General features: G+C 43.3%; 1 protein-coding gene and 1 pseudogene across 1 annotated transcript in view; both read left to right on the forward strand.

Annotated features, from left to right (window-relative positions):
* The window catches only part of TNKS (tankyrase), a 154260-nt gene extending 146205 nt beyond the window's left edge, over nt 1-8055 (forward strand). The window contains exon 27 of the mRNA XM_065946583.1: nt 2401-8055. Coding sequence (XP_065802655.1) covers nt 2401-2487 — 87 coding nt within the window. The 3' untranslated portion in view covers nt 2488-8055. The remainder of the gene's footprint in view (nt 1-2400) is intronic.
* Nucleotides 8056-12805: 4750 nt separating this feature from the next.
* LOC136176381 (ubiquitin carboxyl-terminal hydrolase 11 pseudogene) lies at nt 12806-15464 on the forward strand (annotated as a pseudogene).
* Nucleotides 15465-17180: the final 1716 nt, after the last annotated feature.

Here is a 17180-nt window from a genome sequence, read left to right on the forward strand (position 1 = left end):
ACACAGAATCAACCAAAACGTAAGAGCAATTATCTGGGTATTAAGATTATAGATGATTACAGTTTTCTTTACTGAACACTTTTCCAGATCTTGTAAGTTAGCTACGGGAAATAGAATTTCATTCACATTTGGGTGGAAAGAAATAAGAGATACAAATAACAGGTTTACACGTCTAGTATTTGCTGATCTTTTAACCATTTCCCAAGTACTTTGACTTGATAACTTGTTGAAATTCTCTTGCTAGAATAATTTAAAGAATGATGTGGTCCACATCATATTTGAAAGAAAAAAAATACCTTGAAAATGTAAGTTCTTTTGTTTCAGGGGAGCACACCTCTGCTTCCATATGCAGGTAACGCATGGACAGTGTTAATTACAATGTCTACTAGTTGAGTCGTTGCCCATGAGCAGCTTCTCCTGACTCTTGGTAGTTTTCCTTTGCCAACTTTTCTTTCATTCCCCTTAGTTATACCTTATATCATATTTCACCTTTAGTATCAACATTTTTAAGACCATGTAAATGTTTTATTCAGAAGGTTGATCTGAGGAGCATTATTTATTATTGGTGGGATTGTTTCTTTAGAATTGAAAAGATATATTTAAAATTAACTGCGCTGTACTTGAAAGAAAAATAGTTCCGATTTTAGTATATGACTGGACTTAAAATATCAGGAATATTTTTGTATTTTGTACTTTAAGCTTCACATTAATTAGACATAGAGGAAGTATTCTCTGGTCGTTGGCAGCTACAGAGATGTGGCCTGTTTTACTGAAGTGATATGAACAATGCAGAGCAACTTAACCTGGAGAACGGAACAGAACGATTTGTAGAATGATTTTCAAACATACAGAATCATTCAAGGGAGCATGATGCTTCTTCATCTCAGTGGAGAATAAACTAAAAGCACTTGAGTTTAAACTGTAGCATTGAGGATCTGAGTTAAGAATAATTTCCTGAAAGTGAAAGTCACTTAGTCGTGTCCAGCTCTTTGCGACCCCATGAACTATAAAGTCCATGGGATTCTCCAGGCCAGAATACTGGAGTGGGTAGCCTTTCCCTTCTCCAGGGGATCTTCCCAACCCAGGGATTGAACCCAGTGTCTCCCACGTTGCAGGTGGATTCTTTACCAGCTGAGCCACAAGGGAAGCCCAAGAATACTGGAGTGTGTAGCCTATCTCTTCTCCAGGGGATCTTCTAGATCCAGGAATCAAACTGGGGTCTCCTGCATTGTAGGGGGATTCTTTACCAACTGAGCTATCAGAGAATTTGGCTACTAAAAGTGGTTGTTGAATCTTTTCTTCTAAGTACTTAAAAAAATATGCTCTATGCTCTTAGAACCAGCTTGGGTTTAGAGTAAGACTTGACAGGAAATAATGTTTGTGGGTCTATCCTGGGCGCTTCTGGTCCTGAAGTTTAGTTAATTCCCTTGCCTTAAAGCCTACTTCTGGACTTTCATATGATTAATTCCTGTCTCAGACTATGTGCTCAGTCACTCAGTTGTGTCCAACTCTTTGCGACTGCATGAACTATAGCCCTCCAGGCCCCTCTGTCCATGGGATTTTTCCCAGCAAGAACACTGGAGTGGGTTGCCATTATACACAGAAGCAATTCAGTAGCCTAATGAGTAGGAACCAGAAGCACTCAGAATGGTATGAATGACTAAATCATTCACACCATTAGAATCTGCCTAAATTTTACATGTGTTGGGAATCTAAAATACCATACTACCAAATTCAAACACTTGCGTTACTGATTCCTTTGCTTAAGCAACTCTTCTACAAGCAAAAGGATGTATCACACAAAGGATCATAAAAGACAGGGGTAGAGGCTTATCTTCAGAACCATTCTCTTTCCTGTCAAAGTTGCCTTTCACTAGTCAACTTGTCAAAATTACCTCCAAACTGTTGCCTCTAGGTTCCTGGTGACCCTGCACACCTCGCCTTTCCCCCTCCTCACTCAGTGGGTTACCTCATCATCTATGATTAACTTGAAATCAGTTCAGTGAATTATTCTGTCATTGAACAGACTTTTCTTGAAAATGCTATGTGACAGCAATCCACAAGGTGACATGAGAAAGATTTTTCTTTGCCTTAGTTTTCTGGATTATGGCACGTGACTCTAGGGAGGCATAAATGTAGTGTGATGAATTTACAGTATTCAGAGGTGAAATAACATGATAGCAATTCTAGGATTACAGGGTTTACACAGGTTTACGTACAGAGATGAAAGTAGACCTCCTCACTGTCCAGGCACCTGTGAATTAGCTGGCCTTTGCAGGCGCTCAGGTGTATGTAGAGTGTGGGTTATGACCAGCAGCCTCTGAAGCGTCCACATGAAGCTGGGCTTCAGTATCTTACCTGCTCAAAGGGTGATAAATGCTTTCTTCCTGTCCTTCCCAGGCATACCCAGAGTATCTGATCACATACCAGATCATGAAGCCAGAAGCTCCTTCACAGACCGCAACAGCCGCAGAGCAGAAGACCTAGTGAATACCCGTCGGTAAAGGCCGGATCAGATTTCAGCCTGGGCCTGGATGACAGTGGATTGTTTTCAACAAAATCAATATTCTATAAATCCCTGACAGCCTAGAAATAAGCTGTTTGTCTTTTATAAAGCATTGCGATAGTGATGAATATAGTATGAGTAACTGATACATACTCAACTGCTACTGTTCCCTTTGAGGAAATGTTTACAGGGGCGGCCTTTTAATATATCTCAGGCTCATTTTCATTGCAGTTATCCATCGCTAAGACAGGACTGCTTCGATCTAGACTTGGAAATGGGAAAAAAGACAACATAACCAATACTTTCCCAAATGTTCACAATTCACACACTACGTTTGCTTTTCTACATATGGCCCGTGTATATAATAAATATACACATATGACAGGCTCATCTTTTAGTTTTTTCTGAGCATTTATCATCCACTTTTTGTTGCTATCATTGTTGTTGCTTACTTTGAAAATGAGCCCGAGCCTTCCCGAGGATATTTTGCACAGTCACACTGACTAAAATCACTAGTGACATAACCCGAGCTTCCGGCTGAGCAAGGCTTTTAGTGTCCACTTTTTTTTCCCCCCACTGATTTATTTTTTATCTGTACCTCTTGTCAGCGTAAACTCAGATGGAAAGGAAAAACGCCACATTTCAGTTTCCTTTCATGATTGGCCAGTCTCACAAGGGAAAGGCACCCAGTGTCCACTTGATTTAGGAACTCCCAGGTTCAGAGCAAGTCGAAGCCCATGAGAGCCACTCGCACTTCCCAACGCGGGCCTGCCTCCACGGCGTTCGGGACAGTGCTGGAGGGCCAGGAGGAGCCCAGCCGGTGAGAGGCTGTGGTGACGTTCAGAGGGGAGACCGCCGGGGAGGCCTGTGAATCCAGAAGCATCATTAAGACGCTTGAGGGGCCCGAGGTGCGATCATACGGCAGCAGAAAAGGACCACGAGGACTTCTCCAAGATAACACTATTTCACTTGACCTGCACCACCAGAACTGTCGCCCCAGAATCAGCTGCCTTACTTCCAAATTCGGTGGACTAACCATGCTCCAGTAGAATAACAAAAATACTACTTGATTGTTTCTCTAGTTTAGAAAGCTGGGGTTCACATCCTGTTTAGTCACTAGATAGGCACAAATGGGAGAACTCTTGTTTGCTCCAGATTTGGGGTTTATTTTGAGTGAGGTGCTTCAGATAGTTTACATAGGTCCCTGCACTAAATTTTTGAACCACTGTCTCAAACTACTTAATAGATGAGGAGAACAAAAATGGAAACCAAAGCTCTTTTAGTTTTTTAATGAAAGGAGAGAAACAGTCATACTGTTTCTTCTTGAAATCACTGTTTTGTTTTGCTTTTTTTCCCTCAACATTTGTCAAGTGCACATTGACACTTGTTAAAAAAAAAAAATTATCCGTGACAGTTCTCACATTTGTCCTTTTCATCTTAAATGAATACTGAATTGAGTGCATTAACATGTTTACTTGGACATGCTGTGTGTCTACTTAGCTTTGAAGCAAAGTAATATAAATGTGGTGGAAAAAAAGGAAAAACAGTGTGATGGAAACTTGCCATTTCAATTTACAGTCCTGAAAACTAATTTGCTTGTTTTTTTAATGCAGGTTGATTAAGCTGTGACTTCATTTAATCTCCTAAAGAAAAATAAAACGGTTACATGCAAAGATTCTAGAATAGGGTCTTAAAAATACACATTTTGCTTTCCTTTTGGCTTGAGTCCAATGCTAGAACTAGGCATCAGGAACTAGTTTTGAGTTTTATAGCTGAATCTTGCATGGGTCCTCAAAATTAAATCAAGAATTAGCCTCAGTTGTTGCTTCTATTGAAGTTTTAGTGACCCAAGCTGGGTGTTTGTGTCTTGGCTACTTGTTTAATAGCACTAGAATTCCACACAGAGCTCCCAAGTTTGATATTCATGAAGAGGGCTTTTTTCCTCCCTTCCTTCTTTTTTGCTGTGTTTGTAACAGTGGGTTGAAGGAATTGGCATTTGTGTCGTTTTCAGTAGCTGTGAAAGTGTATAATACTTGCCTCCAATTAGGTATAGTTTAAAATGGTAAACACAGCTGTGATTTTTAGTTAAGTAAAAGGATAAATATGGTATGGATCTCAAAAGCTTTATAGCTTCATTAAAAACATAAGCCACTACCCACTTAACTGTGGTTATATGTCGTTTCCGTCACACTAACTAGGTTGATGGATGTGCCAGTTTGAAACTTCAGCCTTACATTTGAGAAGCTAAGCCGTGGTTCCGTATTTAAACTGCCAATGTTATATCTGACATTCTGTGTGCCGAGTAAAGGTACTGTTACTGTAAGGAAGACATTTTCTGTGCTTCTTGTCTTGTAATGATTCGAGTATGTAGTAGTTCTTGAAGGAATGTGTACATATTACTCATCTGCTGAAGAGAATGAGGTAATCAATATCTCATAGGAGCCAAATACATTTTTTCAAAACTTGAAAACCAAAGGTCACCCTGAGCGCGTTCAAGTTAGCAGACATTGATTGCATTTGGAATTTCTACCCATAGTAGTGTGAAAAACCCTTTGGAACTTAAAAGCATGGCATTCAGTTAGGCTGAAATGCAGTTTATTTCTTGTACACGCTCTCCAGAAACACTAGCAAGTGAGGGCTTCCTGTGTGCCCGCCCCTGAGTGGCCCCTCTTGTTTCCCAAACCACATAGAAGAGAATCCAGACCCTCCACCAGCCCAGTGCAGGTCTGACATCAAAGGGCTTCTAGCCCTGATGGCCCAGTTTGCTAGCTGTTGGCATCAGTTAAGTGGTGTGAACTGGGCACTTTTCTTCTTGTTCTTGGCCTCCTTCCCTTTTCCCCAGATGTCTAGTCTGGATTTAGGATTAGCTCCAGCAGTCACCTTTGACCCCACTCATTTGCCTCCTTCCTCTGTCTTGAGTCTTGCATACACACAGCAACTGTACCTCAGTTTCCAGTTCACAACCAGAGTCGGGTAGTAGGCCTCGTGTTCTCTGCTTAGAAGATTCGGCCACTTTGTTGACAGATGACAGCATGGAACCCAGAATTCTAATTCTATGTAGAATAATAGCAGTACAACCAGAATCCTTCCTTTATCTTTTCCTTCTTGGAATTTGGAATTCCTAGCTTTTCAGTAACATAAGTAGAGTAAACAATACTAGGATGTTTGTGTGAAATGACATCCTTGTGGTCCTTTGAGCTTGATGTTAGTGGCTACACTAATTTCCCCTTGCTCTCAAAATAGTGAAGTGCATTGATATGTGCAGAGAAATGCCTGAATGTGGCAAATAAAGTTAATATAGAGTAATACCATAGCCTCTATTCAAAAAATAAAATTTTGGTGTATGCTAGAAAACAGCATTAGAATGCAGTAATTTGTCTGTGTTTTTCTCTATCTCACAGCTGCACAACGGTTCTTGGCTACTGCTCACCCTCGTTCTTAAACACCTGTACCTTCTGGGTTCCCATGAACACTTTTCAAACAGAGATGGTGTGTATTTTTAAGCACCTTTCCCCTAGGATATCCAGATCCCATTTGTATGATAATCTGTGATAAACAGCCTTTTTTCTGTATATTTCTGTTGGGCAATTATCTGGCATAGAGCTATAGATTTTAATCATTCAGGCAATGCTGAAAACTGACATTAAGATAGGGTTTCCTGCGTCAGAAACTTAAAAGACTAAAGTTAAACTTCTTTGATGTCAAATTAGTGACAGAAATTAAAAGAAAGTAATTGTGAAAATGATATTTGTGCTATGGCTGGACACGTCTAGCATATGAAAAGGAAATGCATTTTAAAAAAAAGCAACCTTAAAAAGTAAGACTACTTCAGATACCTTGTGCATTCTGAAATTAATAGACAATTAAAATTTCTTAAGAAAGCCTTAACTATGGCAGAGAATTTTTAACCTTTTCCTAATAAGCACAGAGTTGTAATTCCATTTCTCAGCATGTGAAAGATGTCAGCATGTTGGGTGTATCTCCATGTATCTCACACCTGGTAAACTTAAGTTGAGGAGAGTCTACTTTCTAAGGAATCCTCCTTTATCTGCAGAACAGCTGAGAGAATCGAGCTGTCCCCAATTCCTCTGCATCTGAACTTCCTCAGCTATCAAACATTCTGGTTGAGACAAATGATTTTAAAACCCATGAAGTTTTGTGCATGTAGGGGTTACCAACAACTCATGAAGATACCACGTAGAATTTGAGTGTTGCACAAGCTAATTTTGAACCATTTAAAAATATAAACCACAGTGATAAGTGACAAGCAGTAGGAAGCTAAGATTTTACATATTCCCCAAGACTAAATATGCTCACAAAGTGACCAGTTTTAAACATCTGCAGAGGTTTTTAACTCCTTTGAGATAATATTCACACAGTAGAGGTGACTGCATTCTGATTCATTTTTTCACATTTTCTTTTATGCTTTACACTTTCACATCTCCATACACACACCCCCACCCATCTTTTCAAACAGATTTCTCATGCTCTAGGATCTAGAGTGTTTGGTTATTCATCTGCCTGCCCTTTTCCGCAGGCAGCTCTTGAAGCCCCTTGTTGTCTCTTAGTGTTTGCAGAGAAGTACAGTTAAACCCTGGTAGAGGCGGGGGAGGTCCCTTACACACTCCCAGCCCCTCCCAAGGCTCAGGATGACAAGCTAGAAAACACAACAATAAAAATTGGGAGCCAAAATCTTTGAGGCTAATAGCCTACACCTAGAAGCGGACCTTGACTATATAACCATTATATTCATGACACAGAATATTTAAACTCTTCATGTGCATAGAATACCTGCTTCTGCTTCCATTGTTTCAAGCTCACCCTGCCTGTTGTCTTTGATACCTACAGACTGAAAGGTACTTATATCAAGGTTTCTCAAAAACATTTACAAAACCAGCTTTGAGGAAATCAAGAGTGTTTCCTGGCAACAGCATTTGAAGTAGTAAGTGTATTTTCTCATTGTGATGTTGGTCTGTGTACATAACCAGTGTAGTGACTCTTCGGTTCATTATTGGAAATGTTTTTATTTATAGTCTGTGACCCACCAGTGGCAGGGAGTTCCAATTCACTCTCCTGTCCTTTTTTGCATTTGTCTATTTGTAGAATTGCCAGATAAAAGACACACAGTTAAGTTTGAATTTCAGATAAATAATTGTTTTGCTTAAGTATGGTTTGCATTATTTGGCATATATTTACTGTAAAAAAAATTATTGTTTATCTGAAATTCAAACTTAACTGAACATTCTGGGCTTTTTGGCTTTGTTTTGTTTAGTTTTACTAAATCTGGCAGGCCTGTTGATTTGGTCATAGAAAATTGCTTACAGCATGTAAATTCTTCTAGACTTCACTCTCTTTCACACAGAATGGAGGACCTTTTCCCCCCCTCACCCTCCTCTTTCCAAAAGAGGGCATCAAGGAACTCAACCTGCCTGCATGGTGGGTTTCTATTTAAGACATCTTTATGATTATACTTAACCTGTAATTGTGCTTTGGCTAAATGTCTAACTTACAGTACTTGTAATTGTTTAATATTCAATAAAAACATTTTTAAAGTATACAGTATGTGGGTAGAAGTTAGCTCTGAAGTGTTTTCATTTCCCTCTTTGTTCCTTTCAACCTGACCAACCTTAATGTGATGCCCTAAAGCTGCCGGAAAAGACAAACAACAGATCCCTCTCATCTTCGGACAAGTCTCTAGTGAGACCTGCATGAAGGGCCTTATCCTCACCTTCAGCCCACGTGGGAGTCACTTAGGTCCAGCAACAGCAGAAGCACAGCTGCCTTTGAGAAATATCTTCACAACAACGGGGCATGTGCTTTGGAGACAGACTTCACACTGGCTCCCAAGGCAACGGGGAGGCCAGCAAACTGCTGTCCCTGCAGACCTCACTCCCTCCTTGTATCGTGGCGGGGGCGGGGCACAGGAGCCAGCGGACTGCCTGCCTCTTGTGATGGCGCTGCTTTGGCGGCTGTGACTCAGGCTAGAGAAAGTACACCCTATGAATAGCACTTGTGACCCTTTGTCACTGGGCATGGTTCGCTTTTCCTTGTTATTTTATAATCATAAGACGGCACAGTGGGCATCTAAGCTGAAGGAGCACCTGGCATTACAGAGGTCATCTGAAGACTGCTGGTGGCCCAGTGGTTAAGAATCTGCCCTCTAATGCAGGGGACACAGGTTCGATCCCTGGTCAGAGAATTAAGATCCCACATGCCACGGGGCAACTAAGTCCACGTGGCCGTAACTGAGATCCAACACGAACAAATAATAAAAAAGGCCATCAGTTCCCATTCAGCTGAGACCTGGCTGCCAGACTTGCAACTTAGCATCTGCTCTGAAGACCTGCATCTAGAACAAGGGGAAGGGGGTGGTGCAGGACTTCAGTTGGCCAATCCCCACCTGTCCGATAGAACTAATAATGAATAAAACATCTGACAATATGTAGGTTATCATTTTGTTAATAGGATTCTCGGCATACTTTACTTGGTCAAAGGCTGATGTGAAAAGTAATTCTATTCATCTCTACTTTCATAATTCTGCTTACAAGTCTGGAGAATGTTATACAAAGCATAAGATAAATTAGGTGTTTAGGAATAACAGATCCAAACTACCATATAAAATAACAAGGAATTACTTTTGGATGGCATCACTGACTCAATGGACATGAGTTTGAGCAAACTGGAGATGGTGAAGGCCAGGGAAGTCTGGTGTGCTACAGTCCATGGGCTCACAAAGAGTGGGACATGACTGAGTGAACAACAAAAAATATAGAACAGGGAACTATAATATCTTGTAATAGCCTAAATGCAAAAGGATCTAATATACAAAGCTGAATCACTTTGCTGTATACCTGAAACTAAAAGAACATCGTAAAATACCTATAATTAATTTTTTTTTTTAAGTTTAAGAAGAAGAAAACCATGGATCAAATCCATGGTGGTATGAAGAGGCTGGAGTTTTCAGGAGACCATGGCTGCTGTGGACCGCCAGGTTGCATCACAACTCCCAGGAAATTCTGTGGGGACTCTGGGTCTCTTCTATCTGCTAAGTGGGAAAATTTTCTGCCAAAGTTATTTAGTAGGAATATTTGGAAGATACTCAAGTGCTCTTGGGGTCCTAGGAGAAAGCAGAAGTGTAACAAGAAGTCTGGCCAACTACATAGTTTGTAAATGCAGCAAGTTTGCTGCAAGACCGTATAGTATGAAGGCACCTCAAACTGCCTGAGATCAGGGCCCAGCTCTGCCACTTACTACTAATAGCCATGTGGCTTTGGGAAGCTCCTTACCCTCCCAGTGCCTCAGTCCCTTCATTTTTAAAATGAGTCTCGGACCTTCCCTCAGAGTGGTTAAGATTCTGTGTTCCCAATGCAGGGGGCACAGGTTCAATCCCCGGTCGGGGAATTAAGATCCCATATGCCCCACAGTTCATGGGGTCCATGGGGTCACAAAGAGTTGGACACAACTGAGCAACTTTCACTTTCACTTTTCATGCCCCACAGTTCAGCCAAAAATAAAAAAAGACTACAAAATGCATCTCCTACTACCAGCAGTTCATACATAGAGTTGCTGAAAGAATTAACACTAGCATTTTCTGCTGAGTTTTGTATCAGAACTGAGATCCTACAGAGTAGACCTGGACATACAGTGAGCACCTGCTGATTTAGGCCCTGGTCAGCTAGTTCTCATAAGGGAAGGTTGTTAAGAACAGAGGCTGTGGTTTATTTCAAAATGGTTCCTCTCTCTCTCCTACTGCCTGAAGAACAAGGATACTTTTCTCCAATATTTACTATGAAAACCTATTTGAGCTCCTGGAAATAAATCTTTCAGAATTGTCACGGTCGCCGGTGACTGGGTCCCACTGGAGTTTTGAGCTCTCAGGGTTATCCACATTCAGCCTCTAGCAATTCATTGCAGTTCTTGTTTTCCTGCTCAGTACTGGTTCCCCGAGCAACTTCAGCTCATGAATCTCAGCTCCAGTAAATTGTTATTCTCTGTATTTGCCTGTCAACTTCTCCAGTCTCGGGGACAATTTCCCGTGTCCTTACCTCTCTTACGTATCCTAGAAGAGTTGATTTTTCACTTTGTTTGGCTGTTGACGTGTTATTAGCACTAGCACCTTCCAAGTTCCTTACAGGTAGAACTAGAACCCCCAGACCACAATGACTGTTTAAAATACAGCACAAAAGGCATCATCTATAAAAGAAAGAAACTGATAAGCTAAAATTTTATTTAAAACTTCTGCAAAAGATGCTGGGTAGAGAATGAAAAGATAAGCCACAGACTGGGAGAAATACTTGCAAAAGGCATATCTGATAAAGCACAACTATCCAAAATATACAAAGAACCCTTAAAACTGGATGTTAAGAAAATCAACAACCTGAGTTAAAAAAAATAGAACAAAGACTTGAAAAGACAATCACTAAAGGAGGTAAATAGATGACCAATAAGCATAGGAAATGATGTTTAATGTCATATGACTCTAGGTAAATGCAAATTTCAAAAACGACATGCCATAACACACCTATTAGAATGGCCAAAATTTGGAACACTGATACCAAATGCTAGTGAGGATATGGAGCGACAGGAACTCTCATTGTTGGTGGCATGCAAGATGGTATAGTCACCTCAGAAGACAGTTTGGCCATTTCTTACAAAACTAAACATACCATACGTTCCAGCAAGAGTGCACTTTGATATTTATACAAAGGTGTTGAAAATTAGGTCCATACCGATACCCACGCACAAGTGTTTCTAACAGTTTTATTCACAATTGCCCAAACTTGAAAACAACCAAATGCCCTTCAGTAGCTGAATGGATAAATAATCTCTGGCACTTCCAGATAGTGGGATATTTGTTCAGCGCTAAAAAGAAATGAAATTTCAAGCCATGAAAAGACATGGAAGAAACATGAATGCTAAGCAAAAGAAGCTGATCTGAAAAGGCTGCTAACTGGTGTATGATTTCAACTATATGACATTCTGAAAAAGGCAACACTATGGAGACAAATAGATAAGTGGTTGCCAGCAGTCAGGAAGGGAGAAATGGCTAAGTGGAGCACAGAGGATGTTCAGAGCAGTGAGAATACCTTCAAAGATACCATAAAAGTGGATGAATGTCACTGCACATTTACCAAAACCCATAGAATGTACAACACCCAGAGTGAACCCTAACGCAAACTGTAGACTTTGGGTGATTGTGATATGTCAACATAGGCTCATCAATTGTAACAATTATACCACTCTGGTAGAGGATGTTGATAATGGAGGAGGCTTTTATCAACCGGGACCAGGGGTTTATGCAAAATCTCTGTAACTTCTGCTCAATTTTGTTGGACCCAAAACTGCTCTAAAAAAATTAAATCTATTTTACAAAGAGAGAGAAGGCTAGAAACATATGTACAAGCAAAATGTATACATGAATACTTCCTCTTTTAGAGAGGAGACCTAGAGATGCACGTGATGAAATAAATAGTAAATAAATAATAATTAAACTTAATCCTCCTTTGACTTCAAGGAGGTAAATAGTGTGAACACGTATTTTTTTTTTTAAAGGCTGGTGTTTTAATTTCGTTTAAAACTGGGGAAGACAGAGGGTAAATTCAAATATTCTTTATGTTTCTGCCACTTCGAACTTCGGAACTGATTTTGCAGATTCCTGCTCCAAAGTTCAGACCCAGGGTAAGTCCTGGGAAGAAAGAACAGTTACCCAAGCAAGCCCCTCTCTCGGGCACTCACTCAATGTATGATGTTGAAATAAAACTGATTTCCTTGCTCAGCACTGAGACCACTGCTCACTACAAGGTGAGCAGTTGTGTTCCCGGGCTCAATATTCTTTAAAATAAGACAGGAGACTGTATACAAAAAGAATGGAAAGCAAAGGCTCAAAAAGATACATATTTTTTTTAACTATTATAAACAAAGTCAAAAGACAAATGACAAAGTGAGGGGAAATATTTGCAATTCATAGTATAGAAGGGCTTCCCTTGAAGCTCAGTCGGTAAAGAATCTGCCTGCAGTACAGGAGACCCGGGTTCCATCCCTGGGTCGGGAAGACCCCCTGGAGAAGGAAATGGCAATCAACTCCAGTATTCTTGCCTGGAAAATCTCATGAACAGAGAAGCCTGGTGGGCCGCAGTCCATGGGATCGCAAAAAGTCGTGCATGACTGAGCGACTAACATTACTTACTTACTGTAGAAGGGGGCTAATCTCTTTCATACAGAAAGAGTTCCTAAAAGCCCGTAAGATTATTTTTTAAAAAAAATTTTTTTTTCAAGGGAAGCAAAAAATGGCGCCTGCAAATGAGCAAAGTTTGTGACGCAGCGAGCTTTTTGTCTCTGGTCGAGCTCGTCTTCTCAGGACAGAAGAAAGTGCAGGCTCCTCATTGGCGGCAAGGGTACGAGCAGTGGGAGGTGTACGCGCAAGGGGGCGATCAGGATTCTAGCACATTCCATGGCTGCATCAACAAGGCTGAGGTCTTTGAAGACCAGGTAAGCGCACGCCTCAAGAAGGGACTGGCGGAAGGTGAGGACCATGTGCTGCTCCCGGCGGCTGCTCGGCGTTACCTGGTCAGCTGGTGTGTTCTAGAGCGTGGCCAGCCTCGCGCGGAGCGCAAGGTCGTGGAACTGCCCCGCATCCACAGGGTTGAAGTCTACCCAGTAGAACCGGTGCTCGTCCGCTCAGCGATACGGACACACCGCCCATGGCTCGGCTTGGCCCGGCAGATTCTAGTGACCTCGTTTTTGCGCGCCTCTCGAGAGCAGTTTCCGGGGCGCCCCCAGGAAGAGACCCGGCTGTGGCTCAAGAACGCGGAGGGCCCTTTGGAGAGGTCGTGCGACGCCCGCGTCACAGTGCTTGACGCCCGCTCTCGAGACTGAGCAGGTGGTCGTCATGGAGACCCGAAAGAAGGCTGCCGCCTGGCCCAGGGCGCAGCCACAGGCCCCGAGCGGCGCGGCGGAGGAGGGTGAGGACCGCCAAGGCCAGCCGGGCATCTGTGGGCTCGCCAACCTGGGCAACACGTGCTTCATGAACTCGGCCCTGCAGTGCCTCAGCAACGTGCCCCAGCTCACCGAGTACTTCCTCCAAAACCGCTACCTGGAGGAGCTCAACCTCGGCAACCCGCTGGGCATGAAGGGGGAGATTGCAGAGGCCTACGCCGACCTGCTGAAGCAGGTGTGGTCCGGCCACCACCGCTCCATCGTGCCCTGCGTGTTCAAGACCAAGGTCGGCCACTTTGCGTCCCAGTTCCTGGGCTGCCAGCTGCATGACTCACAGGAGCTGCTGTCGTTCCTCCTGGACGGACTGCACGAGGACCTCAATCGCGTCAAGAAGAAGGAATACGTGGAGCTGCGCGACGCTGCCGGGAGGCCCGATGAGGAGGTGGCTCAGGAGGCCTGGCAGAACCACAAGCGGTGGAACGATTCGGTGATCGTGGACACTTTCCACGGCCTCTTCAAGTCCACCCTGGTGTGCCCTGACTGTGGCCGTGTGTCTGTGACCTTCGACCCCTTCTGCTACCTCAGTGTCCCACTGCCCGTGAGCCACAAGAGGGTCATGGAGGTCTTCTTTGTCTCCATGGACCCCCGCCGCAAGCCGGAGTGGCACCAGCTCCTGGTCCCCAAGAAAGGCAAAGTCTCCGATCTGTGTGTGGCTCTGGCCAAACACACTGGCATCTCTCCAAAAAGGATGATGGTGGCCGATGTCTTCAGTCACCGCTTCTATAAGATCTACCAGCTGGAGGAGTCTCTGAGCAGCATCTTGGACCGAGACGATATCTTCATATACGAGGTGTCAGGCAGGGCGGCCACTGGGGAGAACTCCAGAGAGGACGTTGTGCTTCCTGTCTACCTGCGGGAGCGCTCCGGAGTCCAGGACTACGACGGTTCCTACCAAGGCCTGATGCTCTTCGGGCACCCGCTTCTGGTGTCGGTGCCCCGGGACCGGCTCTCGTGGGACGCCCTGTATCACATCCTGCTCTACCGCCTCTCGCGCTACGTGACCAGACCCAGTTGGGATGAGGAGGAGGATGGGGATGAGAGAGACCTGAAGAGTAAGGTCAGCCTCCTTCAGCCTGGATGTGGGGCTGCGGGCAGCTCCCAAGACCCTGGGCCGGAGCAGGCTGGGTCCAGCTCTGGAGTCACGAGTGGTCGTCGGGGCCCTGGGGACACCTATCCTGGGCCATCTGACTGGCCCCAGAGGACGCGGCACAAGCATCTCTTCACCCTGCAAACAGTGAATTCCAACGGGACCAGCGACCGCTCGCCCTTCAACGAGGATACCCAGGCCCAGCCATATATCGCCATTGACTGGGAGCCAGAGATGAAGAAGCGTTACTATGATGAGGTGGAGGCCGAGAGCTACATGAAGCATGACTGTGTCGGGTACGTGCCGAAGGAGGTGCCAGTGCGGCTGCAGGAATGCATCGAGCTCTTCACCGCCGTTGAGACCCTGGAGAAGGAAAACCCCTGGTACTGCCCCACTTGCAAGCAGCACCAGCCCGCCACCAAGAAGCTGGACCTGTGGATGCTTCCAGAGACACTCATTATCCACCTGAAGCGCTTTTCCTACACCACGTTGTCCCGCAAAAAGCTGGACATCTTTGTGGAGTTTCCTGTCCGGGACCTGGACTTCTCCGAGTTTGTCATCAAGCCGCAGGACGGCTCAGCTCCGGAGCTCTACAAATACGACCTCATCGCGGTTTCCAACCATCATGGGGGCCTGCGGAATGGACACTACACGACATTTGCCTGCAACAAGGACAGCGGCCAATGGCACTACTTCAATGACAACAGCGTCTTGCCTGTGACAGAGAATCAGATAGAGTCCAAGGCAGCCTATGTCCTCTTCTACCAGCGCCAGGATGTGGCACGCCGTCTGCAACCCCAGGCTGGCTCATCAAACCCCCCGGCGTCCTCTGCCTACGGTACACCACCCAAGTCAGGGTTCATGGATGTCAACTAAGGGGCCCCGGTCCCACCAGTGGGAAAGTTGTCCCGGCTCTCTTCCTTCCCGAAGCCACCCCCGTTCTCTTACCCATTAGGTGCCCCGGGCCAGGCGTCACAGGCTTAGTCGTGGCCGCTATTCTCCTGTGCCGCTACATTGCTCTCTTCCAGGGAAAAAGAGGTCACGGCTCCTTCCAGCAGTGTGTTCCCCGCCCGCCCATGTTTGCCCTTCAGAGCATCAACCTTCCCTTCTATTCTCTATTTATGATTCTCCCCTTCCTTCTTGTCCTCAGACTGGGGTTTTCTCAGGGTGGGAGTGGGGTGCATCTGAACAGAGTGTATTTTCTTACTGAGACCTTGTACCTTGCACTATGTATATATAAAAGTACCATTGTGTTCCAAAAAAAAAAAAATTCAGATCAAAGTTATAAACACACAGTTCATAGAAAAATACAAATGGTTCTTGAATATGTAAAAATTGCTCTATCTCATAGAGAAATGCAAATTAGAATAAGTTAACACAAGTTAGCTCTCAGACTGATAAAACTCAGGAAGTTGTATAATAAGTGTTAGTAAGTGGGTATAAAAGCAGTAGGTGGAGGAGAAGTTATATAAATATAAACATACTACACCTCCATGTGCTTACTCAAATGATTGGAATACCTTCTCAGTGAATATGTCAAAATCTGGTAACAATTTTTTTTAATCTAATAACATTGGTAAATCGGTGGTGAGGTGACTTAGTTGAGAAGGAGGCATTTTATTATATAGGTATCTATATTTTTAAAATTATTGATCTATGTGAATAATTTATCTACATAAAAGAATTGGGAGTGGGGGCTTCCTTGGTGGTCCAGTGGTTAAGACTCCACACTTCCACTGCAAGGGGCTTGGATTCAATCCCCATTCAGAACTATGATCCCTCATGCCATGCGGTACAGCCAAAAAATGTTGAAAAGAAAGAATTTAGGAGTAAGTCAACTCATTTATCGTTGGGTTGAAGTGATTTCCACAATACATCAAGGGAAGCAAGATGCAGAAACTGTGTATTGTATGATCTTGTTTTTATAAAGCAAATACCAATAAAATCCCGATATGTAGTTAAACATATAGATACATGGTGTTATGCACTTGATACTGTTATACCATATAATACAACAATCATATTGTGTATGACTCTGTGGGGATAGAGAGAAAAGGAAGGACACGTGATGGTTAACAGTGGTTGTTTGCAGAATCTGGTGGAGAGAGACATGTGAAAAGAAAATATTTTTTTAACAATATGGCTGACATTTTTGAAGGAAAAAAATATATGTGCATATATATTTATGTCTATCTGTCTGGAACAAAGACCAAAGAAAGAAACATCACCTGCAAACCACAAGAAAACATAACTATCATGACTCTTTGTCCATGAGCTAGAACATGAAAACACACATGTGTGTATATGTATTGTGTATATATGCACACATGCGTATATGTAGAAAGATGGTCATGGAATATTGAGGGTGAGTGTTTCAGAGATACAGGATTTCAGGAGATTTTTTTGCTTTCTAATATTCGGATGTGTTTGACTTTTTCAATAAAACTATGTTACTGTGGGAAGGGAAGAAATTGAAACAAGAATAATACATGTTTTCTAAATCATGCAGCTCAGTAATTCAAAGCCTGTCCTCTAAATTTAGAGTCTGATTTCCAGGTGAAGTGCTTCATTCTGTTTGAAAACTTAAAAGCG

The sequence above is a fragment of the Muntiacus reevesi genome, chromosome 10 (genome assembly GCF_963930625.1).
Source record: "Muntiacus reevesi chromosome 10, mMunRee1.1, whole genome shotgun sequence".
NCBI lineage: Eukaryota > Metazoa > Chordata > Mammalia > Artiodactyla > Cervidae > Muntiacus > Muntiacus reevesi.